Source organism: Barbatula barbatula, assembly GCF_947034865.1.
Source record: "Barbatula barbatula genome assembly, chromosome: 5".
Taxonomy (NCBI): Eukaryota; Metazoa; Chordata; class Actinopteri; order Cypriniformes; family Nemacheilidae; genus Barbatula; species Barbatula barbatula.
Window position 1 is genome coordinate 9491259 of NC_136769.1, and position 27569 is coordinate 9518827.

The following is a 27569-nucleotide window of genomic DNA, read 5'->3' on the forward strand; positions in this document are numbered from 1 at the left end:
ATCTGCATCCTACGACAATAGCAACAGCACAATGACAATAGCAACAACACAACCACAGTTGATCCAGATCAACATTTTTAATTCAAATATGAATTTATCCACAGATTAAAAACAAAAAAATGTTAAGTGGAGCTACAATCAGGCACCAAAGAATATGTTTTTCTTTATATTTTGAAACAATTGCGATAATGCAACAATAACATTGTTTTATAAGCTATCTACTTGTATTTAGCGAATTTTGTAATTATAATCTAAATCATAGCTGAGGGTAAAAAGAGGCTCAAAGACATTCACCAAGGCTCTGGTTACATAAAATAGTAGACTCCAGATTTTCTCTTTCTCACGCGCACACACACACACAAATGGCTTATAAATTGGCCACAGAGATGACACAAAAAGCAGTAGCAAAAGCGTGTGTTTGGCAGTTTGGTACGACAGTGAGTGAATGTAAATGACTGTGAGAATAAATAACTGTGTCTATATCTGGCTCCTGATACCTGAATCCTTAAACCGGCATGCAATAAACACATTGCTTTGTCTAAAAGTGACTAGCAATGTAAACTAATCACACGCACAACAACAACTACATGTTTCGCACTGAGTTAAGACAACCCACCATGGGTACAGCGGGCATGGTCTGATGAAAGATTCTGGCACTTGTGATTGGTTGACCTGTGTGACTGACGTGCGCATAAGGCAGAACATGTAGTCTGATGGCAGTGATACATTAGTGGCAGAACGCTTAAAGACCTTAAACAGGCACAGAAGACAATTCCACACAAAGGTATTTTCCACAAGACTAACATCACAAGTAACCTGTTAGACTCTAGCAGTGGTCTTAAACGTTTTGGACTGATTTTCCATATTTGTATCCCCTTTAAAGGAGTTAAATTACATTTGCATATTCATGTAATTTTTGTAAATACTAGCAGATCTGGCTTGGTACACGAATGCACATCAGCATTTAGCCCTATTAATCTAAAGAGAGCACCACAGCACCCCTCCTAGACTGGAAGAATACATAGCAGCGGTGGAGCTCTGAAGAAAGTAAAGGTTTTAGGAGACTAAAAACAGTCCTTTGAGACTCAATAAAAAGAATAAAATATGCCAAAAATATAGGCACGCTCTGTTGGGACAATGTTTGGACACCCTAGACTCTTGTGTATCAGAAAGACCCTGTTTAAGACTACAGAGGACACACACACGCGCTCAACCAACCTACAAACCACATACACACAATTGCAAGATTTTGGTTATACATTCTGAATCATGTTTAATGTTCAGCAAGAACGGTTACTATCCTCATTATGATTAGGAGTCATGCAGTTCTATACAAAAGGGAAATAGAATGAAGACGAATTAAAAACAAAGGTTTTCCTACTGATCCTCCTCAAAAACTATCCAACTAAATTTGTAATGGCTGAAAGCTTTGTCTGAATAATGCGAATGGTGTGAGTGTTAGCTGTACAGCATTTGTCAATGATTGTGTGTTTCTCTGGGTTGTAAACAGATCCAAATCATTTCTAGATGGCATCAACTCTTCAACCACCCCATCCCGTTGATGGTGATCTTTTCTTTCCCCTCCCTTGTCAGGTAAACCTGCTCTAGCGGATATACACATCTCTGCTCCACTCTTCCTGGTTATGGTTACGGCCGGTTGTTGCTCCGCCCCCTTCTGCATCTTGGCAATAGCGCTCTCTCAGCTTGCCTCGTCCACGCTGATTGGTCGGTGGTAGGACCACGTTGAGGTTCTCCTGATCAGGCTCTGCCCCTTCATCCTCCCAGGAGGCCTGGCGAGGAGCATGCTGGCCAGGATTTGGACGGTAGCGACATGGGTCTGGCTCCTCGTATGGGTCGGTCTCCATGTCATCAGTGTAGGCGGAATCGCGGCTGCCCTGGGTCTCAGAATCGAACGTGTCTTGTCGTGACAGACCCCGTCCGCTGGTTTGTAACTGGCTGCGTGATGAGCGCAGTGGCTGCTTTCCACTTAGGTCGCTCTGGTAGTCTTGGAGACTCCCATGTTCAGGTCCTTCCCTCTTCTGTTCTCCATGCACCAGGAATGGCCCCTACGCCAAGACACACCACCAAAACACACCGGGCCAATGCGCATGCAGACACACAAAACAGAGCAAGCTTGTTAATGCAGAGGTAAGAAATCAGCTTCTTCACCAAAGGTTTAGTAACAAAGGTTTAGCATGTTAATTTAACATGTTAATCACCTCGGTAACAAGAGGTAATATATGAATTTCATAAAAAATTTAGCTGTTACTTGCAAATATTAAAGGAAGATGTCACCCAAAAATCTTTGTCTTAAATCAGTTTTAATTTACTCACCTTTTGAGTTGTTTCAAATCTGTGTAAATGTCTTTGTTCTGATGAACACAGAAAGATTTTTGGAAGAATGCTTGTAACCAAACAGTTCTTGGCCACCATTGACTACCATAGTTGGAAATTTTACAATGGTAGTCAAAAGTGCCCAGTAAGTGTTTGCTTTCCTACATTCTTCAAAATATCTTCTTTCGTGTTCAACAATTTGGAACTCGAGGGTGAGATAATGATGGCAGAATTTGTATTTTTGGGTGAACTGTCCCTTTAAAATACATTCATTACTCATCATGCATTTATGGGAAAATTGTAGTAAGTTCACAGTCAGACAGATTTGTATTAAATTCTTTCCTAATATGATTGTGGTTGTACAAAGCTCTTACATATAGTAGGCTATATGCTTTAGAAAACCTCCAATGCTAATCTCTTCAACATGCTTTATACAGATGACAGTTCTTAAAAGCATTAAATGTAAGTTTATGTTAGCTCTTTGTTATTTTAATATTGTATTTATTTATTATATTAGTATTTCTGTTACTAAAATTGTAATCATTTTTATGTACAGCCCTTCAAATGACCTTATATACGATACAAAATGTGTAATATAAATTAGCTTGCCTTGCCTAGTAATAAACAGGTTTAAATATTTACTTTAACTAGAAAAATACCAAGAAATACGTACTGTTTTCAAAACAACAGAATACATCTGACAAGCTGAGTTTCAAAGTTCAGCTAAAGATCAGCGCATAAAATACCCGAAAATGAGAAATGTGAGTGAGATTCTTTTTTTAACAACTGCTGACTACAAGATTTTCTATAGACTAAAATACTTCTATTTGGATTTTCCTGGAGAAATATCGGCCAAAACATATATATTTTTTACTGTAAGAAATCTAGTAAATGATTGGTGTTTATATATTAAAGATAATCGTTGTATCTAAATCTTCTTTTATAAAAAGAGCATCTGACTACAGTGGAAGTGCAGTTTTGGTCTCCTAGACAACCATGTTATGGTGGAGACTTTGAAGATGGATGCTCATATCTCCTTGATCACTAGAAGAATTGTCTCATGAAAACCATACACACACACACACACACACACACACACACACACAGGCAGGCTTTAATCCATCCCCGTCTCCCTTACTCACTAAATACTTTCTCACTTTTTGTCTCTCACTTATTCACACAAACACACACTTTAATTCAACTTGGGTAAACAGCACTGGCATCAATGCACGTACGCAAGCCTCTGTTAGAATTTAAGCCCAGTGTTAACAGGATATAGCATATAACAGCGTTTATTCAGGGCTGGTGCCATGGCAACCTGAAAGAGGGTAGTGATCTGAACTACGTTTCGCTGACAACATGAGGCCACTGGAGTCCAGCAGACGCATCAAATGCAGGAAGGGGGAGATTTGTGTGTGTTGTTGCTGGACTGTTGAATGCAGGGTGGTCTAAAAATTATGTTGAGAATGGTGAGTATGTGGTGCTGTGGGTGCACATGTGAAGAATATCTTTACTTGTGAATGTGTTAAATTGTTTATGAGAAATCAATGTGTCGTAGGAGAGGAGCAGCCAGCCATTTCTATCTCTTGAGCAGCCATTGTTACGTGTCTGTGATTTTGTTGCCACTGTAGATAGGAGACAGTTTCAGGACTCTTCCCAATAATTCTGGCCCCGCCTTAGAAGGCGTGTTCCTCTTCATGTGGCCCCTCCCCTGTGGGTGGGGAGCCATCGAGGAGATCCATGTTGCGACGGAGGGAAGTTAACACCTGTACCTGCAGGTTAGAGACGGGTTCAGGCGAGGATGCCAGGGCGGCTGTGGCCATAGTGCGGTTGAGCAATGGGTTGGGTGGGTTGCTGCTGGGGGGATGTGTAGCTTTCCAGTACGCCTCCAGATATTCAGCCAGGTGCTCACATGCATCCTCCAACTGATTCTCATCTAATATTATGTCAAAAAGCTCCTGAAAGAGACAAAGGAAGACATATTGTGTGAAAAAATTAGGGAATGTACATTTTAGATATTGAGGACAGAGATGTTGCCATTTGGTGGACCTCAGTAACACAGTCGAGTCTTTGTGTAAATACTAAATAATAAATATATATGATATTTATAATACTTAAAAGTACATTTATATTAAACAAAAATAAAAATATTTCAAGACTATCAGATAAAGTATTAACCATGTTCATCACAATGCACACAAATACTTACAGGAGGGCATTGTGCTAGTTTATCAGCTGCCACCATTTGGACATTGAGATGTTTCGCCTGAGATTTACCCCGAGACTTTATCAGCCTTTGCAACACCTGATAATGAGTCCACGACACACATGTTCAATAAACACGTTCATATATGAATGAGAAAAAAAGCATACAGTGAGGAAAATAATTATTTGATCCCCTGCTGATTTTGTAAGTTTGCCTGCTTACAAAGAAATGAAGGGTCTATAATTTGTATGGTAGGTTTATATTAACTGATACTGAAACCGAATGTCAACCAAAAAATCAGGGGACGAAATGTATATGAAGGTTATAAACTGATTTGCATTTCAGTCAAAAATTCCCGAGCAAAACATACTGTTACTTTTCCCCCTGATTTTTTTATATTCAGTCTCTATCAGTTAAAACAAACCTACCATAAAAATCATAGACCCTTCATTTATTTACAAACTTACAAGATCAGCAGGGGATCAAATAATGATTTTCCTCACTATATCCCACAAAAGACAGAATCAGTGAGTGTTTACCTTTGGAGAGGCAATCTTGATGTAGACTATGATTGGTGCCAGTGATGTTTTGGCCAGTTGAGATGGATGGTTAATCGTATCAGCATCCAGGGCCACTAACTGGAGCGTTCGAGCCAACTCAAAGATTCTTTCTATCTCGCTCTGTACCTCAGCTGCCAGGAGAGATGAAAACACTCGTAAACATACTACTACATCAAAGCAGAGTTAACCTAACTCTATGTTCTCTTATAATAAGTGAAAATATGTAGTGATGTCTCACATATTAAAAGCACACACAAATGCCTTTTACACAAAAACATTATTCATAAAGACTTACCTCTCACAACCAAAAACGTTGCGTTATGTTAGTATATATCATGCACGTTGGGTTATTATGATTTCCTAGAATATATCCATGTGTGACCATGTGCATGTTCAGTTTACTTCCATTTATCTTTAAGTAAATGGAACGCTGAACAGTATGTTATGTCGCTGAACAGTATGATTGTATGCCTGTTTGTGTGGCTTTCTGGGTTGATTCAAGAAGTCAGATTAAAACTTGGGCTGGTGAACTATAGATGTGACAGGTTATGTGGAGTGACATCAAACCTTTGACAGTGAATCAGAAAAAATTTGGTCAACACTTTGTAAGTGTTTTTAAAAACCAGTAAGCCATTCTACTTTTTAATTGTAGCTTGCCAACCAAAGGGCTTTTCAGAAAATAACTGCATTTAAAAATATAATTACTAATAATGTAAGTTACAAATGAAATATAGTCTAAATTGAAACTATTTAAGGGGCAAAATCTTTTCATCATATTGACCATTTGATGTGAACAACAGGCACTTCCATTTTCCAGGAAGAGACTTGTATTTGATATTTCAATTCTAAATGTTCTGTTCTGGTTGAATTTTGTTCTAAGTAAAAACAGGAAGTGCTTCTGGATCAATGTTGATTACAAAAATGTTCTATACAATATAAATTAGTTTTATGTCACAAAAACACTAAGCATCTTCATTAGGGTCTCGCTATCAAACTTCAATGTACACTTACACTAAAGACACATAAAAGTACAAAACAATCTAATTAGTTTAACTGACTCGAAAATATAGTGACAGACAACCCTGTGTTTACCTGGCCCCTGAGCACATAAACTATGAGGAGCATACAATTCAAGCTGAAAAAAAAGTGAAAAAAGCATCTGTGATCAAATTTCAGATTTAGTCTTAAAACCAATGGAAGCCTATGGGGCCCCCTAGTGGATTTTGGTGGTAGATCAGCTAAAAAACTCGGACATGTCAAAACCAAGACCAAATTTGATACAACAATACAAGACTTTGACTTATGAAATTTTGCGGCTATGTATTTTTTTTTCAAAAGAAAAATATAAACTTTTTCAAATGTTTCATTATTACAATAAACATAACAAAATTACTTCAAATTTAGCTATAATCTGCTAATTCTCTTCTTTCATAAGAGACCAACCATAGGTCTGTATTCCAAAGAATTCAGTTACATATGAGTTACAGCCATTTCAGTGCCAACAGTGTGTTTGTGTAGGTTCAAAAAGGGCCACCTAAGAAGCTATTATTGTCACAGCTCAGTCAATTCAAAAATACAATGTGACCATCATATTGTACTTTAAAAGCAGATGAGCTACAGCTACGCCACTAAAAACTAGTTGAGTTAGTATTGTTGCTACATTTAATAAGTTAATTTCTAACCGTGCCGACATATGATTTCACTCCAAACTTAAAGCAGGGATGACAGAACAGATGAATGAAAAGAGTTAGAAGGATGGATGAAGGGATGGGATGGATGAGAAGATACGTACCCAGTACGTCTGATATGGAGAGAAAGACAGAGGGAGAAAGTGTGTTGTGTGAAAGTGTGGCAGAGGGATGAAAAAGAGAAAAAGAGGCAGATCAGCTATGAAGACAGAGGGAAACATTCAGAAAAACGTAGTGAAAATATAAGGGATTGACAAATTTTAAGCTCAGTCTTAGGGCTAAGAAAATGACTATTTACCATGACTTTAAATTGAAACAATGCGTTCCTATGAACTATTCACATATAAAATGTAAAGTTGGAACACAATGTGTCTTTTTTGTGAGTTTTTTTGTTGTTGCCATAAATAGGTCGCTTTTTGCTTTGGATTTAAATAGCTTAGTGTTTTTATTCTGTTTGCGTTTTTGTTTTTACTTGGTGTAACCTTTTTGAATACACATTCCCTTTTTGTCAACAATTCTTGTGTGTACATTATTCCAATTAAAAATCCCACCATATATTTCATATAAAATATCCAATTTCATTTGTAAAATGAAAACTCAATTGAGCTACAATTACAATATATTATTCCAGAATACGTTTTGAATTTCATCATTCATAAATCATTATTATAAGTCACCCTTTATGTTTGTCACTGGGTTTTGAAAGCATCTAACCAATAACTTTGTCACAGTATTTAATCATTTAAAAAGTACAGTGTTTTTCAATTTCCTGAAAAATAGCAAATTTGGAAATATGAGGTTTCGGAAGGATGATATTCAGTCTGTTTATATATCTCCGGCAAACCATATGTGTAGCTTTCTTAGGCTTTGATGTCACACATTGAAAGTTTCTCAGATGTAAGTTTACATTTGTGTGACTGTGTGTTTCATACCCAGACTGGATCTGGTGCTGGAGCGCTCGATGATCGTGTGTTTGCTGGGGTTGTTTAGAACGGAACGTTTGGCAAGTGAGATGTCTGCTGTCACCCGGGTGATGGATATTCTGGAACAAACAACAGATAACAGTGTGACCTTGGTATAACAGTTATAAAACGTATGTATGGATCTCAAATGTATTTTGAGATATTGCCAATGATAGTGATGCTAACACGACATTGTCCACACAGATCTTTTCACTCCATATCGACAGGCCCTTATATATAAAAATATATGATAACTTTATTAGGAACTGCAACATAATTCAGGATTCATATAAAATTGTAAGAACGATAACATGACTCTGATGTAAGTGATGTGTGCGATTCAGCTCTAAGACATACACACCAACTATTAAACAAACATCTGTCATCTGTCTTTTACCTAGTGGAAACTAGAATACATATGCTAAGAAATATAAGCCACCAAAAAAAAAATGAAAATATGAGGGACAATATAGTCATATGGGTCTATATTGCTGTGCCAGGTGTATTTTAATGAGACAGAGACGTATAGGACTCATATGATACAATGACACTAATATGCAACTACAAAACAGCTAAATATTCACACTATGATTTCTTGCCATTTTAAAGACCCTTTTTTAAATGAATTACGAATAACATTCTCTTTTAGTACCCACCTGCCCTCAAATTTGTGTTTTAAAAAGTCAAAAAGAGCCTTCTGCATCATATCTGTCACCTGTTAACACACACAAGCATTAGAATCTGTATTGAAAGTCTTATCTGTTTGACACGCATTTAAGATTGAAAGGTTAAAAAATGAAGTGTTCTTGCCTCGTAGCCCTTAAGTGAAGGTCCCACCAGAATTATGGGTCTCATTGAAGGTACCACATCATATGGGGGAACGTGTTCCATCTGAAAGTTCACACACAAATACACAAAGACATATATGTCTTGTTTTCTGCTATTGTTCAATGGGGACTTTCTACTGTCCCATTGACTTCTAATATTTTAGAACATCAGAAGTCCTCCCCGGCAAAATACTTGGGTAATGGTTAACAAAAACAATACCAAACACATCTGTGACTGACTTACAGATTAACATTCAAGCGCGCTTACATTTTTGCCAGAGCAGACCCACCTATCTGCACCTATCTAAAAATAGTGATGCGCGATGCTGCTTCCTATGATGTGTTTTATCCATCTTTTGTTTCAAAGCATTTTTTTACACTTTCTTTGCCTCGCTGGTATTTTTAATAATGGTGGTCTTTGTGAGAATTCGTCTGATGTGTAAATGACTATTGATCAAAGCTGCTCTTAATGATAAACAATGGCTTTATCATCAGTACCAACCATAATATACAAGGTCCAGTTTGTCTTTTTTTGGAGGACCTAAAATGCGATTAAATATACATAACTATGTCTTCAGAGGTGTATAAAGATCTTACATAATGAAGCGTTATGTTTCTATACCTTAGAATGAGCTATTTCTATCTACATACACTGTGGGTCCCCTTACATGGAATTCGCCATGTTGTTTCTACAGTGGCCCTTAACGGACACACCGCTCTATAGTGCACATTTCATCAATACATTATCTCCTTCAACAAAGAAGCAAAAACATGATGACACAAGTGCTGCGTCAACCACCGTAGTGCTTCGAAAGGGAAGGGGCGGAGTGAGCCTTTGGTTGCAATTCGCAACCTCACAACTAGATGCCACTAAATTACATACACTGTACCTTTAAATGCATTTTATAAAACGGCCCCTCCCTTGCCTTTATCGGACCACCACTGATTCATAGAGTTAAATCTAATTTAAAAGCACTTCATGTTCCGTTGATGGTCCTTAACTCCATCGTCTGTGATATTGAATGTGTATGAGAAAATGAGGGAGAGATTCTGCCCAATTGATCTCCATTTGCCGTGACCACTTCCCACTCCTCTGGCCCTGTTATATAATATCTGACAGAGCCATAGAAAACAGAAATACCTTCAAACAACTGCGCTGTACTGTAATCAGTTCAAGTACTCTAATGCTCTCGGGCAGGTGTCGGTTCATGTGCGCTTGTGTGACAGTAGCCAATGTGACAGACAGTAATATGCGTGGGCTACACGAGCTGCGATGGACCTGTTTTAGAAACGGAAACCGTGGCAACCTGTCTGGGGTTTTTTCTTCAGCTGTTGAGCATGTGCAGGAGGATGGCTGCCACTGAAACTGTGTGTGCCAAGAGTTTTTTCTCCATCTGTACACTGTTTTTGTTAACATAACTTGCGTCGGTATGCTATTATTATCTGTATTTCAGCCATTAGAGAACTAAACTGGTGTTTACAAAGGCATTTGAATATAATATTTTTTTATAGTATTCTTTTGGCAGATGAACAGTACATATGTAAAATAGAGCAGGCCCAAGGCTCTTAACATATAAAGACAAACACAAGATCAAAAAGTTTGTTGTCGGTATGACTCACCGATTTCTGTTTCTGTTTGGCAGGCCCACCTATCATTCCGTACACACACATGCATTAAGAGATAGATACAGAGAAGAGAGAGAGCGCAAGCAAGCAAGCAAACAAACAGTTTTTGTTAGTGACAAAATGTTAATACATCAGGGATGCTGGAAAAGAATAAATCAGAAAATCCGATGTGGAAAAGGAACAGAATCGATTTTGTTATTAGATTTGTTTTGTTATTAGATTCCTTGGCTAATTAATACATCAGGTCATTTGCATTAGAAATAATATTCATCAAATGATAACATTCTGGCAGCACAAATCTAAAGAAGTTTACATCTTACTTCCATGAAGTTGCATGATATCAAGCTTTATAATGCAATAATCTCTTAAATGTACACATTAAAACAAAAGAACACACACACACACACACTCCCCGCATGTTTCAGAGACACAGGTTAAGCTTGATTATGAGTGAGTCCGAATATTAGTCACAACTGTTGGGGGCCTGACTTATGATGCATTCTGCAGTTATCACCACGGTTACCTTCTTAAAGAAAGGGAGGCGGGGTAGGTTGCCTTGAGGGGAGGTGACACTTCCACCAACACCCTTATGGTCACGGGTGTCGGCAGTCTCCATCTCCTCAACATCCGAATCCAAAGCATCGTCATAAAGCCCCAGGGACAAGTCAGCTACAGGGGACCGATTGGGAGGTGGGCGGAGTTTAATGAAAGTACAGAACAAGAGAGGGAGAGCGAGGAATAAAGATGGGGAAGTAAAACGAAAGATAGGGAGACAAACAGAGAAGGAGAAAGAGAGGAAGAACAGCAGCATGATGTACAGAGTTGTGATGAAGAGAACAAAAGGAGGTGTTGTAGAATAAAAAACAGGCAAAGCTAATAAAAGCAAAAGACCTTTGCGAAACGTTTATTTTTTTACACTCAAACGTGATAAAGACTATGAGCAATTACAATGAGGAATTGACAGGAATGATAGAGAGGAAATAGAAGAAACAAAGATAGTGATGGATACGAAGATAAGAGGGCAGGGGCAGAGGGGATCTTAAGAAGTCTGATTCTCTCCAATACCAACGCCATGGGTTTGAACATATGTCTGCTAAAAATCCCTAAATGTCACTATAGATTAAAGGGCTGGCCAAATTTGTAATTGTTTGGATGTTTTTTAAGACATTTTTGCAGGGAGGTTATATCGCCACCACAGCAGAAGAGCATTCACAGAATTACAGTAGGATCATACCTGTTCCAGGTGGGGTCGGTCTCCGGGCACCTGTGGCAACATCTAGACTGGAGCTTCCACCAGACTTACTATTTAAAAATAAGCAACAGAAAGTAATATTGGTGAATCACAAAGGGTTAGGCCTGTTTAATGTTTCATCAGCACGATTTGTGATTGGCTGACGGTCATTTCTTATTGGCTGTTACCTGGAACTGAGGCGGTTCTGTCTCATTCTCTGTTCTTGTAATTGCCGGGTACTCTCAAGCTTAACTGGGCTGGGGATAAACCCCACCTCACATCCTTCCTTCACCAAACGCCCGATCCACCAGTCATTATTATATTTCTGTCAACAGAAGAACTGCCTTTGAATTCTAAACATTCATCGTTCGTAATACTCAAGAAAGAAGCATGGCAAAATAAAGACAACACAAAAACATTTAGTATTTGCCATTTAAAATAAACAAAATTTGAATGTATTTCAGAGAAAATGGCTAACTTGTTAAGTGTCATAAGTGATGTATAAATATGACTGACCTCTTTGATGTGGAGAAAGTCTTTGGCTTCGAAAGAGATGGCCATGCCTTGAACCGGCACGTCGTCATTAGGCCCTGGATTATACCCGACATTAGTCCTCACCGCAAACGCTACAGGCTTGGTCTACAGACAGATAAAGGGAAGAGTGACAAATAAATGAGGTGACAAAAAATCAAAGACAATTTGGAAAAAAGTAAAAAGAAAAAGAGTGACTAGATGAATGTCGAAGTACTTGGGAAACATCAGAACTTTATGAAAGATATCTGAGATGTTTGATGTTTGAAGAGGAATGAAAGACACAAGTCATGTGAAATGTGGAAGGGATCTCGTGTAAGGTGAAGAGAATGAAATAATTCTACAAAATGGTATAGTGTGTTCTGATGGACAGCAAGCTGATCGGATGAATATTTGCAATAAACTTTCTTACATTTACTTAATTCAGATAATTAAGATATATTGCATGTACAACCTTGTCTTTACATAATAGACAATGAGACCCTCAAAAAAGTCCTTTCTATAGGTACATCATGACTGCTCAGGGCACAGTGAGAATAATGGAGAAATTAAACAGAATTAGGGAGAGAAATAAGGCACCTTGGCTTTCTCCAGGGTAGCAAGAGCTTGCCTATCTGCTTCTTTCCTGAGAGCCTCAGGGTCCTCCTCCAGAGACACGTCAGAGTCTGAGGGACGGCTGGTGTAGGAGTCTGCTGAGCCCTGACAGAGAACCAAAGAGAGAGGGAGTGAGAGGTCAAAGGAACACAATGAATCTGTTAACATGCTATTGCACAGTATGGCAAAAAAAAATTTTATTCAATACAAAATAAAGTTTGTACGTCTCTTGTTTATCAAAAGTGAAGCATCACAAACAACAACATAAAGATAAATATTACGTTTTTGTGTGATGTGATTTGTGAATGAATTACAGAACAAGATAGAAGGAGGAGGCAGAAATGAGTAGGAGGAAGTGAAAGAGAGAGGAAGGTACAGAACAGGTCAGAGGACAAGAAGTCAATATACTCATCGGAGTCAAGAAAGATCTAGTCAGAGCTTCCCATAATGCTTTGCGTTTGTGTGTGTGTGAGTGTTTCAAGCATTTCTATCTTTACTGTGTTAAATAAAGGTGTCTCAAAAGGTTTATGGCCTGTTCACAACATGAACGATTAAGACAAAGATTCATGATACATTGATGCAGCATTAACGTGCATTTAAAATGTGAAACTTAAACACTGTGAGACGGCTGTGAAGCGATTAAAATGTTTAGTCTTACATAATGTTCTTATATTATTATTCGATGAATTAATCGCAACTTAATCACACATCACATCTGGGGCCAAAATATAATGTAAAGCCATAATAAGACAATACAGAAAGTAGCTTCAGATGTTCAGAAGATAAAACGGACATCATTTTGGTTTTTTTAGAAGCTGAATTATTATAATTAAAGACCTGGTTACGAACATTCTTTAAAAATATCTTCCTTTTTCGCCAAAGAAATAGTTCAAGTTAGAAATGACAAGAGAGTGGATAAATGTAAATAAGCAGATTTTTTGGGGGGCTAACTATCACCAATTTTCTTAACTGTTATTATTTAACTTTTTTATTGTAATGCTGTTCAAATTCTTTAAAGAATTAAAAACTGTGAGTAGGTGACGGTAAATGCCAATAATTCAATAGATTCACTGAATTCGTTCAGGAGTGCAGTAAATCCCTGACTTCCAATCCGCATACTATCCATCCTAATAGTATTTGAAATTAGAGTTAGTACGTCCCAAATCGTAGTGTGTTGAAAATAGTATTCCAAAGATTCTCCGATGGTTTACTTCTTCCGGTAGAAATTCGAAGTGCAGAATGATGCACACTCTGACGGCTGATATCACCTACAACTCACCACGAGTAGGCGGAGTTTTGTGATGCTCCCTTGCATTAATACATTTTGTAACAGATGCGTAAATAAATGTACAAATGTAAGCAAACATTAAACATAACATACGAAATAATGAATTACTAAATACCTTAATTGAAAGAAGAGCTGTATTTTTTATGTGTGTGACAGTTATTGGTCACAATGTAGTCTAGGCAACAATGGCCACTTCTGCTTCATGTTAGTATGTCCCAGTTTGTGCAATCTATTTCGCCAGCACTCAAAAGTACCTACTATTAGGTCTAGTATAAGTGGGCGAATTGGAACGCAGGGAATGACTCTTTAAGAATGAACCACTGATTAATTGATTCCCCCAGTTGATTCACTCAAGAATGTATTCATTTAGAAATGAAACCCCGCTGTGTATTCCTCAGACGTGTGACACTTCTCCTGAGGCTTTATATTTTTTATATATTTTCGCTGAAAATTTCTTAAAACAGACAATGTTGTCTATAAAATATATCTTAATCTAGATAGAAAAACTACATCTTATTTCATTAACAGTTGTATAAAATCAACATGACATGTGCATTTGTAGTTTTCTGGACAAAAATAGCACTGCTATGATGTTGCTTGTGTGATTTCATAATTAAATAAATATGAGACAAAAGCTAATTCAGGGTGATTTTTGCCCAGATGACTTTCATTTTAGGTTCTTTCTGACAGTATTCTCTGTTATAAATCACGCAGTAAGTTGTTGCCGAAATCATATTTGTTATCAGTCAACTGTATGAAATGTAAGATGACTTAAAAAGATTTTAAATGCACAGCCCTAGAATAAACATAACATTAATATAGGAAATTTAATACGAAATAAAAAATATTTTTATGGTGCATTGAATTAAGTTCAATTTTGCACAAATGCATGAATTGTATTGTAAATTATATAAAATCAGCATCTGCAAGATAAACTACAAAACGCTATCAAACACAACACAAATTGACATGGATGTTTTTAAAAACAAATCATTTTTGTACAATTTTGGACATTGATAATGAAAATCATGCCAAAAAATAATGGAAACTACTGAAAGTAAGTTTGTTTCCAGAGTACATCTTCTAAAAGTCCATCGAGAAAAGAGCTTAAAGCTAAAGAAACACCTATACAGTATATGTTTGTATGGATTTGTATTTGTTTAAGTGTGTGGGTATAGAGTTCATGAAGATACAGTAGACACACACACACTGAGTGCAGTACAGTGTCTGAACCTTTATATAAGCCTCCCACTCCTCACATCTTTTACGTCCACCTTTGCTCTTGTCTTCGTCTTTGTCTGTACGTGTTTCAGGTGTCGATCGGAATCGTAGGTGGTGTGGACGAGCGTACGGACAGCTGCAAGAATGACTCACTGGACGTGTCTGAGTGTGCGAACATGAGTGCATTAGGTTTGTCACATATTTGTGAGCGTGTGTTTTAAATAGAATCGAGAGTGTGTCAAGCTGACATATGCCATATGCAATGATGGTTAATTATTCATAGTTAAACAGAGAGCCAGAGGAGCCCAGCACACATACATACTAACAGAATAAGTATCATCCCTCTACAACAGTAGACCGCAAACTATTTGGAAAAAATTGGTTGTTAGACATTGGTTTTAATAGGAGAGCTGTTGTATTTGTACTGGCCCACTAGTAGTTGGGACAACTTCATTTATACTAACTTACTAAAAAATGTACTGATATAATTGATGTACTTAATATAATTTCAATATAATCAAAACTCTCAATTCTACTGTCTTCTGTGTATTTTCCTGAAATTTTTTAAGATCAGTGGCAGGTGACCTCCATAAAGGTCTATGTCCACAATATCCATTCATCCGAAGCAGTGCAAACAACAACCTGAGAGAGTCTACAAATATCACAGGCCTAAATGTTACAAAGTTGGATGCATTCAAGTAAAAGCGCATTAACAATAATATTAGCTCAGGCTCTGCCGAGCTCATAAACACAGTTGACATTTCCCTCCTTCCAGTGTGTAAAATTTCCCCGGCTGTGCAGCCCACAAACGCTGCATGAATATGTCACTCTTTATGCTCGAGACATCAGCCACAGAACAAAAACAACAAGAAGCACAAAGACAAAAACAAAAGACATGCCAAAAAATGATGAACAATGGAGACAGCAGTAATAATAAGAGAAATGGGACAGAAAGAAGAGAAGGAGTGTGTGGGAGAGTTGGAGAGGAAGGATTAGAACAAGCTTCTCCCACACACACAAATGTACTGTACACCAACAAATTGTGTACGGATATTGACTTGGTCTCTCTACTGAAATAGATTTTATTTATTTTATTTAAGAAATTTGGAATGATTTTCCAATATACATTATTAAATATACACTGTGCAGTATCTGTTGGTAAACAGAGGAACGAATAAAGTGTGTAAAAACAGCAAACGCATGCTCGATGTAAGCATTGGAGGAAAGAAAAATGAGCAAATGCTTACAGGGATTGAGGGACTTTTAATCACGGATTTGCCCATATGTCATTCCAAAATCTGTATGGCTTACTAAAGCAGAGCACATCGGTAACCAAACAACATTGACCCCTATTGACTTCTAGATGCAAAATCACTGAGACATTTTTTTAAATATCTTCTTTTGTCCTCTACAGAAGTAAAAGTCATATACATGTTTTGAACCACGCGAGGGTAAAGAAATGACTCTAATCTCTAATTTTGGTCTCTTCAATACTTTTTGGAGCTTGACAGCACCTGGTCAATCTCACAATTACATAACAATTATCCATTTTTTTTTACTTTTGTGCTCCTTCGTGGAAAACAGTGGATAATGTGACACAGGCACAAATGAAGCCATATGCTTCTAAAACAGAAAACACATTTGTTGCACAAAAGAGATCAGATTATATAACATTTTTCTTGAGGCCATTTAAATTTAAACTGAACGTCCACACAAAATAACAAACAGCAGGCATGCGTGCAAACATTTCATAAGCAAATAACATCCATGTATGAATACATTGATCCATACAGTCATACAACCCTCGTTTTTTTATAGAATTAATGATAATGTAAATTCTGCACAAGTTTTGCAGAACACTCTTTATGTTTTAGTTTTACTGCTGCAGATGATATTCGGTCTTGACTTAAGTCTTTTTTAAACAAATTTTTACTGCTCATTTACATTACATCACGATCTTTTAGCATTGCAAATGCACGAGACAACGCACAAGCAATTAAAGCTCATCTTTTCCGACAAAACACCTGGCACAAACAAGTTATTTCCCTTATCCTTTTACTGTTCAACATCCCCAAAAAGCGAATGAAATAAGCTTAAATGTGACTAGTTCATCACACCTGATTCTGTAATAATTTCAAATCAAAGGAAGCTTAATAAGTTGCTATTGGTAGTTTTGTTGCATAACTGGGGTTCTCATTACACACATGTTTAGGCTATAACGGTGATATGCCATGATTATTGATTTTATGTTCATTCTAGACATAATTATATTGTAAATTTACACCCGAATTTAGAACAAATTATTCCAAGATTTTCCCAAAGAGCCGCAACTCTCTCTTCTTCCCCACACTTGTATTTTGTATTGGCCAAAAAAGAGAAAACACGAAATAGATTAATTTTATAGATATTGCAATAGATAGATATCGCAATAATATCATTACGGCAAAACCCTTTTGCCACAATAACTGTGTCGTGAAAATCTGATATCATCCCAGCCCTATGCATAACAACGATCCATGGGTGCCAGGACCGGATGGAAACCAGAAAAAGAGCTCTGTGCAGGGCAACAAGTAGCAGCAACTCCCCGAACAGTGCTGGAGGTCTAATTTAAACCCAGCAGGCCTAAGCAGCTGCCCAGCCCAAAATGGAATCAAACGCCAAAAGGAGAGAGAGAGAGAGAGAGAGAGAGAGTATTACAGAAGGTGGAAATAAGAAAGAACACTTATTGGGTCCCAGGCACAGTTTTCTGACAGCAGTGCAGTCTTGTTAGTACACATCATTAACCGCCACACAAACGCCACAAACCATTCCGGATGTTTCTTACCATTACGGGCCTTTGAATCCGTGCATTCGTCTCCATGGCGTGATCTCTTTGCCACGGTAACAGAGTAAGACCCAAATATCCGAATCTACACCAAACGCGATGTGAGTTTGTGTGTAGCTGTGATGGGAGAGTGTTGAATAAAGTTAGGCAGAGAACTGTTAGTGTGTGTCAGAGAGTGGCCGATTGCTCTGCTAACCTCAACAACCCCCCCACCTACATTCCCCTCTACACACACACGCACACAGCTGAAACCTGTACTCAGTTTCTGAAGGGGGAAATGAGAAACGGTGGGGGGGGGGTCATATTGCAGGAGTTGTGCTACATTTGCAGACTGGGGGGTTAAATTTAGCTGTGACAGGCAGTGGCAGATCTCTCTCTCCCTTACTCCGTCTCTCTCTCTATCTTTCTCTCTCTCTCGTGTTTAGCTCGGGTATGAAGTGGTACATGCCAGGATGAGCGGGAATGTCCCAAAGAGCCCAACAGAGAAAGAATGAAAGAAAGAATGAAAGAAAGAAAGAATGAAAGAAAGGAGCAGAATGGTACCTAACTCACTACACCCTTCTATTCACTCATTCCATCCACCTGAGTTGAGTCATTCAAACATTTACAGTTAGTTCAGAATCACCTCTATTTGACCCTAGTTATTATTCATACCAAGTTAGTGTACTGGTAGTGTATCAGTTTTATCATGGAGATAAAAGTCAGGTAAGAAGAGCATGCTTGAAATAAAACTAAACATGCAATTTTACATAAATGTGTACTTCATTTCTAATCCAGCACTATCATTAACATGCTGTATATAGCCAGTATACTGACATGGTTCATAAATTACACTACAATATTGGCGTATTTGCTGAAAACATTTGTGGAGCCACTAGAGGGCGACCTTTGACCCTCAAGAACCTCAGCTTGTCCACTCACCCATCATCACCGTTAACAGTCTGTCTCTCACATCTGTCAATTCACTCTCTTGCACATTGGTCTTCACCTACTGTGGCATGTTGTATATTGCCACAGACACAATTTCATACTTTGTCCATGAACTTATAAGACAAATATGTTTACAGAAATGCACTTTTATTACTCTGTAAAAATGTGTGTTGGGCTGAAATGTTTGCTTTACAATGATTCAATGATGCCAATTGCTATGTACAGAACATAACTGAAGTCAAATGAAAACGTTCATATAATTTATTTTTAGATTTATATTAATATAAATCATGTACGATAAAAACATAAATGAAAACGTGTATTTCCTTTTTACGGAAAGTCTCTGCACTCCACAGCCATGTTCACCATGTCCTATCTACCTAAATAGGGGAAGAGCTATTTTTTTAAATCGCTTGCTAGTCACAATAAAACAAAACATTTTAGACCAAATAGCATATTCCATACCATCAGATATGTTGGTATGGATATGCATACCTAAGTCACTTGCACTATTTTAGTCTAAATTATTATCTGTTCATAGCCACCTGTACATTAATGTTCATAGTATATAGTCATCTGTATATATTGTTCATAGTATATACCTACTGTCATATTTTCATAGAACATTCCTACTGCAAAATATTTTTATAGTCCATGCCCACTGTTTTATATTCTCCCATATTGTATTCTGTATTTATTCTAATTGTATATCCTGCACTTGCTAACTGCACTTCTGGTTAGACCTAAACTACATTTCGTTACACTGTACTTGTATATGTGTAATGACAATAAAGTTGAATCTAATCTAATCTAATGTTGCAACATTGTTTAAACTTTCCCTTCACGGATCCATCTTTGGTTCATGCGAAAGATCTTTCATACCCTCGACTTTTGTTAATATCAAGCACGTGACAAGAATAAAGATAGAAAAATATTTGTAAAACATGTATATTTACACAATAATTACCACACATGAACTGAAGCAGCTAGCAGTCAGCGTCTTTTGTGCTGCATCAGGTGTGACCGCAGCATAAAGGGAATTGTGAGGTGATGTTCTGTTGTGCAGCTGCCATTTGAAGCCATGATCAAACACACCAGCCAGTCTTTAGAGCACCAAGAAGCACTCAACCTCAGAGCCAAACTGACAGAGAGGTCTGATCTAATGGTACCAAAACGAATGGGGAAATTAGAAAGCGATCCATCAGGATAACCCACGGGACACAGGGTCAATTATTCTGCTTATCATTCTAATGAACAGTGACTGGAGAGCCACACCCATTAACTTACAACAATAGAATATTGTGTGTATGTGTGTGTCAGTGATATATGACCTCAGCTGTTCGCCGCCATACATTTTTGTCAGCAATCAACACATAGGCCAGCCAACCAACACATACACACACCTATATACACACGCTAATCCATTTGCTTCCTTCTCTTCTGACTGCACAGCATGCTGTGGGGAGATTCGGGGCCCTGTCGCCATGGCAACCTGGCCAGTATAAGAGCATAAACGTGTATGTGTGTGTGTGTGTGTGTATATTTGGTCATATGTGCATATGTGTGGGTGTGTATGAGACCGAGGCCTACACAGGTTTTCATACTTTCAGCTGCCAAAGAGGGGGCAGACACACGAAGAAACCTACTATATTAATATTAACATCATAAATATTCATGAATCTTCAAGAACAGTGTCCTTAAGCAGCAATATGTAACTTTTTGTTTAAAACCTACAATTTTATTTTTTAGGAGAGATTTTAAAACAGAGACAAACCTCTGTGGCTTATATGGGACTACTAAAATGGTCATAATGGGCATTTCAGAATTGATGATAATTTAGATTTTGGTTGTAGCATGTTGCTATGTGATTGCTGATATTCTGTGGTGGTTGCTAGGGGGTTCTAGGTGGTTGCAAGGTGGCTTACTGGACCAAGTTAAAATATGCCAACAAGTGATTTTGGTATTCTGTTCAAAAGTAATGATGATGATTGATGAAGTAACGATACATATTTCACATGATGTGAACTGTTGGCAAAAATAATACATTTTATATACATGTGCATAGACCAATTCGGAAAACATAAACAACGCTGGGCCAGAAGAACTTCCTATTTCAGTTTACTGAATACAACCAACAGAACATTTATAACCGAACATAAATATTAAACGAATATAAGATGAAATATAAAGAAAACAATGAAACCGGATGTGCTTCGGGACCAGTGTTTGTTCGACCTTTTCAGTCTCAATGGGGAGATAAAGTTAACCCTGCTGGCAGGAAAGAAAGAGGTATTTTAGCATGGCACCCCTGGCGGATGGGCAAATGTCGTGCAGCAGGGAGTGGGACGAGATGTTTGGAAGACCCTGTAACAGTAACTGTTCGGAAAATGTCAAGTGCACATAAATACTAGGAATATTAGTCCTTTTTCATTGGACACTACCTTTACTGACTATTTTCAAAATAGGATTATGCAAAGTGGAAACGTGACAACATCTTAGTTCCATGTAAGCCAACAAAGTGCTTTCAAAGGGATGGGTGGGGTAAGTCGCAATTCACCGCTAGATGCCACAAAATGTCATACACTGGACCTTTAAGTTATTTCAAATACTAATATGTGTGCAGTGACGTACAGTTTCGACATATTGTGGAATTATAACTAAGGATGTCTTCTGCAGCGGAAATATGAGTGACCGAGGCATTTCTAAAAGAACTTGGTGTCTTACCTGTCGGACAAAGCTGTTGGAGGTTGTGTCTGAGGAAGTGCTGCCATCCGAGCGCTTAAAACGACTTTTTCTTTTCATATATTTCCCCTGAAAGAAGAAAAAACAGAAAGTTCAAATTTTAGAAAATGGACTGTTTTTTGTGTATGCATGATCTTTTTACACACCCCGATAAACATACTCTGGATTCTACGTCCTGTATGTGTGTCCAGATATAATTACCCATAATTATTTATCATATCCGCTGGTTTTCTCAGTAATCTGATTGGCCTGAACATTGGCCAATGACCTGGCTGCCCTCAGAAAAAAAGCCCAATGTGGCATTCATAGGCGCCAGACTCTGTTGCCATGGAGATCAGAAGGCGGCTAATTGGGTTTGGTGGCACTAAGACCCTGATGGAACAGGCATGTCAAAACCCATATTCACACAGATGCATGGAAGCTACTGAACAAAACCATTATACTTGTAATTCTTACTGCCTACACATTTACCTTTTTATCAGGTGCCATGCATGTAAATGTAACTCCACAAATACAGCAGACAATTTCGGTTTAAATGAGGCACCGCAGAAAGTCATTCAGGGGTTACACAGGGTTCAGACAGTTACCAAAACGTATAAATGTTTTATTTTACTGGGTGAATCTTCTCAATTATACCAAAATATTGTTTATATTTTTTTAAATACCTTAATTTCAGAAATTACATTAAATACTTGCTATGTCAAAGTTTGACACTCATCTATCTCAACAACAATGGAATTATGCGCTAAACACTGATTACATAAAATAATGACAACTGCCACAGACAAATTCTAATCTTATAACCAAAAACAACTTTGTTGGAAAGTTGGAAACCATTATATAAAGCAACCCACAAAGTAATGTTACACGCTTAATCGCCGATGCTTTACCACGGACTGTAACACTGAAATCATTGACATATGATAACAAACAAAAGAACAGAAATATATATGGGATATATTGCCAGAGTGATGAAAGACCTCCTGTTGACAAACAACCTCTGAGGCTAATTGGGTAATTAAGGTGGGAGGCAGTGTCACCGGCAGGGGGAAGGATTTCAGAGTAACACTGTGTTACAATAGAAAAAAAGAGGAGACGAGAAGAAGCTTACAGGAAAAGTTTAAATAAGTAACATCATTACTTACTCCATGCTCTTTCAAACCTGTGTAACTTTATTATTTTTTTAAATATGTTTGGAAAAAATGACAGCTTGTTACCACTCACTTTCATTGTATGAAAATGTTTCTTATAAAAGTTATTTGTCTGGAACATGAGGGTAAGCAAATGATGACAAAATTGTTATTTATGATCAAGTCCTTCCTTGATGAAAATATTACTAATACTAGGAAACATACACTTTCCTGCACTTAGCCTCCCGATCTGCTCACACAAGCACACTCCCTTCTCAATACTCCACCTCCTCACAGCTATGTATAGATGTGATTCAGATAGATCAGCTCTCCACAGCACAGGTCACACACATATTTACGCTACTGGATTATATAAAAACCCATTATATAAATACAACCCTAGCAATCAGAAACAAGATTAAAAAGCATCCATCTACACACTGAACACAGCAATAAGATCCAGTAAAGACAAAAGAGTGGCCTGTGTGGAACAGGTATATACATCATCAGGAATCAGATGGCAAGTCACAGAAGGCAAGAAAAACTCAGTATGCTAAAAAGGAACAACCAGAAAACTGTTGAAATGTTTGTATCACTCAGCCACTTTTGGGTAGGCTAAATGTGGGCGTGGTTTGTCGGAAGAACGAAAGATCCTCATACAATACGATCTGAGACGCCATATGATGACATCATTTTTTACAGTTCTGAATTTTAGAAAAATTGTTCTCTTCTTATGGACTAAATCGTGCTTATTGACTAATTCAACTTTAAATACAGATTCATACAATTTACATAAACCCTGATCTATTCCCATGCTTAATTTGATAAATTACCGATTTTGTTGTGACATTAATTATTTTAACTGGATGTAATTTCGTCAACAACGGTGATTCGTAACTTCAAAAAGTGTCAAATAAAAGCGAGCTCACAGGCCAGGTGCTCACAGATATAACAAGCGAGCAGAGATTCGTGTAAATAGGTGACGAAATAATATGATCTCCTTAATGGAGAAAACGCAGTCATCACCAAACAAAGCAGCGTACTCGGTAAACAATGAATAGATAACACAACTTTAGGCTGCTTTCCTCACATCACGCGTCTAAATGACATTGTGGCGATCGAGGAAGCAAAGATGCAGTTGCCAAGTAACGACAGTACGAGCTATCTCGAAATCTTTAAAATACAGATAAATCTGTGCTTTTAGTGAAAAAGATCGACCGGTCGTTTTGGGATATCGGACGAATGAGCTGTATTTTACTTTTTCGTATTGTTGGGTACACTTACCTGAGCGTGAGAGCCGTGGTGGTCAAACATGTCCATCTGGATTTCCTGGGTTGAGGTGGAAGGCGTCCTGGACATAATGCCCCCCTGTACCATTGATTTGAACTTTCAATTCGTTTCTACTGTTTCATTTATAGCAAGCCGTCAGTTTAATATTCATGGTTAAAAACTAAATAAAAGGAAGGTGGTTTTCTCTCTTTCTGTCCTATACAGATGGCTTGTCGCTGTGGTGTTGCGCTCCCAGCCCTTGGTAACGTTCAACAGAGACCTTCTCCGTACTCAGAGCCCAGTCTCCAGCTGTTCATAGGAGGGACCAAACCCCGCCCACCTCCTCTCGTCAATCAATCGGCTATAAATTGGGCGGGGCTTGTTGGCACTTCGGGCACCCATTGGTTGATCGGATCGAAATTACAATGAGATAGATGATGGAGCATGAGCTCTTTTACCCCCCACTCTACATAATGGCTGACCACACCCTTTTCCTCAATATGACACTTGTCATATTGACGAAAATGATTTCCTTTTGGCAATAATTAAAAAGTCCGTTACGCGTAGAATAATAAAAAAAAAAACTGTGCCATCGCATTGTTATCTTGATTTTTTTGTACCTATAACTATTGTTGTTGATTATATGACAAATAACAAAGATTATTAATTATACATTGTTTCTCTCTCCCATAACCGCCATTCTCATTTTGTGTTTAAACATTTTGTGTTTGTGTTTCGTATTTTAAATCTTAACCTCTTCTACTAAAAAAGCTTAATTGTCGCCACATTAAATATTATAATGTGCTTCACTTTGACAAAATGACTCGGTACTTAAAACCCTTCAACAAACTAATGTTAAGTCCTCTCACTCAACAGGCCGCTCTCCCTTTAAGAGATAAAACACTGCCCTCGTGTGGCCGAGTTCTAAAACAGCAGCTTGGCAGCGAGCGCCGTTTGGATTGTACCACTCCAGTACTAGCGGGAATTGTGTGTATAAAACTACATTAACGGAGGCACATGATAATACTATTTATAGAATTTTTAAACAATAAAATGGTAAATGTGAATATTATAAGTATATGGAATACTTTATTAAAACAATTGAATGCAATTAACACACTCAAATGATACGTGTTATAAAAGCTACCCCCTCTTCAAGATGATGACGAAATAAACGTAGGCTCTCGACACGCTGTCGTTAGCCCTTTTGCTACGACCAACTTTCAGCCATGAGGTAAGAAATCAGACGTGCTTTCGATTTTCAGTCGTATTGTTTTACTTATGTTGTTATTAACGGCAATAACGCGAATTTAAGAGAATGTAAATCGCGCTGTACTTTTTGCAAGAATGTTACGCGCCGTAGGAAGACGTTTTGTGGCGTAGTGTAGCTCAGCGCGTGCCGTGAACTGGATCGCCATGTTGTTTCAGATTGTCATATGTGTTGCGGCACCATTAAGCTTCGTTTACGTTGTAAATATCGATGTTTAAAACAATAAAAGTATAGTTTTATTGTACTTAAAATGATGTATAAGAAAGCAACATTGTTCCCGTTTTATTTCTGTTCACTTCAGTGATTATTAGACATCGGGTAGACGATTAACATGCCCCTTCCATAGACTTACGATTATTCGTAATATTCCGATGGTCATTTTAAACACGTAAACGTTTACATTGTCTCCCGATAGTTGCTAATGTAAGATGAAATGATAGTTGTGCGAGTCATTAATTTAAACAAAAAAATGACATACTTGTTGGGGCAGTGCAAATTATACTTAAACTGGTGCTAAATTATATTATAATTTTGTTAATGTCACAATCTGTTGTTGCTTTTAATAATCTAAATATGGTATTAACCGTTTTCTCCATTTAAATGATTTAAGATTAACAGTAACATCAATACTTTAATGTGGCCTTTTAAAATGAGACATATTTACCAGTTACTGTGGCGTTTTTATTCCTGCCAGATGCTAATAAATGTTTTGTTTTTAACACTTCTAGTATGCTCAGGCTTCAGAAGAGGTTGGCATCCAGCGTTCTGCGCTGTGGAAAGAAAAAGGTCTGGCTGGATCCAAATGAGACCAATGAAATTGCCAATGCCAACTCCCGTACGTATTCTCGGTGACCACAAAATTCTATGGTTTTAAAATGTGGAGTTGTTATAAGGTATTTTTGTTTGTATACCCAGGGCAGCAGATTCGTAAGTTGGTGAAAGATGGTCTGATCATCAAGAAGCCGGTTGCGGTTCACTCTCGCTCGCGATGCCGCAAGAATACATTGGCACGGCGGAAGGGTCGTCACACGGGCATAGGTATGTATCAAGCAATCATTTTATTTGATCGCCAGGTACAGAAAAAAAAAACATGGATAACATGGTTTCAAGCATGTGATGCCTTATTTTTACACTCGCAGAACGAAATAAGTTTTTTTCAGATGTTTTTGCACTTTATTATATTAAAGTTTATAACACTTGCTAATAATAAACTTTCGTGACGATGTAGCACTTGGCTTATCGTTATATAGTCACAGATTTGTCAACTGTCTTGAGCATTACTGGTGAGCCCTGTGTTTAGCGGGCACCGTACAGAGTTAATGCAGGCTACCAGATGCCCACGGGCAACATGTTGGAGACCCCTGACCTACTTTTTCCCGGCCGTGTTTTAATTGCTGCGTTTCTGTGCAGGTAAGAGAAAGGGTACAGCAAACGCACGTATGCCAGAAAAGGTGGTCTGGATGAGTCGCATGCGTATTCTGCGACGCCTTCTGAGACGTTACAGAGAGTCCAAGAAGATTGACAGGCATATGTAAGTCCTCCACATATTGTATCCCAAAACCTAAATGCTAAAATTTAAGTCCAGAAATGAGCTCCTGTATAGCAGGGATTTTGTAATGAATGTTGTTTGAAACATTACAGATTTGGCAAAACGCAAATAATACATTTGTGTACTTTCACATTTCTTTCCTCAGGTACCACAGTTTGTATTTGAGGGCAAAGGGCAACGTGTTCAAGAACAAACGCATCTTGATGGAGCACATACACAAGCTCAAAGCAGATAAGGCCCGCAAGAAGCTCTTGTCGTAAGTACCTGAACTAAATTATAATGCCTGATGGAGGACACATTCTATTTTGTTTGCACAAAGACAATAAGTTATTGCGATCTATTTCATTACCCAGTGGATGCTGTGCGCACCGTAATTAGTTCCTTTGAGACATTAGTTGTAAATATAGATATTTATTTATTTATAGATCCTAATAATACTTTAAAGCAGAATACAAATATTATTAGGATTAAAGTAGATGGAAATAAATCTTTGTGTCCTTTTATCATCTAGTGATCAAGCAGAGGCCCGTCGCTCAAAGACACGTGAGGCAAGAAAGCGCCGTGAGGAGAGACAGCAGGCCAAGAAAGAGGAAATTATAAAAACTCTTTCTAAAGAGGAAGAGACCAAGAAATAAGTTTCTTGTTTGTAAGAACAATGGTCTACAAAATTGTCCAAATGTTCTAAAAATAAATACACAATTTATTACAGCTGCCCAGTGTCCTTTGGTTTTCTCCGCAGCAGTTTACCTAATACAGAGATAAATTCCAAATGATCACCAACATGACT

General features: G+C 37.8%; 2 protein-coding genes across 3 annotated transcripts; one reads left to right on the forward strand and one right to left on the reverse strand.

The window, feature by feature from the left end:
• Window positions 1-63: 63 nt before the first annotated feature.
• cacnb1 (calcium channel, voltage-dependent, beta 1 subunit) lies at window positions 64-24301 on the reverse strand. Of its 2 annotated transcripts, XM_079456762.1 has the most exons (14): window positions 23979-24301; window positions 21547-21633; window positions 12545-12664; window positions 11951-12073; window positions 11623-11759; window positions 11438-11505; window positions 10198-10226; window positions 8561-8641; window positions 8407-8465; window positions 7721-7830; window positions 5080-5231; window positions 4544-4639; window positions 4107-4292; window positions 64-2066 (listed from the first exon to the last, which is right to left on the reverse strand). In XM_079456762.1, the coding sequence occupies exons 1-14, from the start codon at window positions 24069-24071 to the stop codon at window positions 1605-1607; spliced, it is 1803 nt and encodes a 600-aa protein (XP_079312888.1). In that variant the 5' UTR covers window positions 24072-24301; the 3' UTR covers window positions 64-1604. The 2 variants fall into 2 exon arrangements, with proteins under 2 accessions (XP_079312888.1, XP_079312889.1); XM_079456763.1 differs by lacking the exon at window positions 64-2066 and having other exon boundaries at window positions 3613-4292; window positions 23979-24254.
• Window positions 24302-25124: 823 nt separating this feature from the next.
• On the forward strand, window positions 25125-27493 carry rpl19 (ribosomal protein L19). The gene is made up of 6 exons (XM_079455960.1): window positions 25125-25197; window positions 25962-26068; window positions 26149-26271; window positions 26644-26764; window positions 26928-27038; window positions 27294-27493. Exons 1-6 carry the CDS (start codon window positions 25193-25195, stop codon window positions 27415-27417), a joined length of 591 nt encoding a protein of 196 aa, XP_079312086.1. The 5' UTR covers window positions 25125-25192; the 3' UTR covers window positions 27418-27493.
• The last annotated feature ends 76 nt before the right edge of the window (window positions 27494-27569 follow it).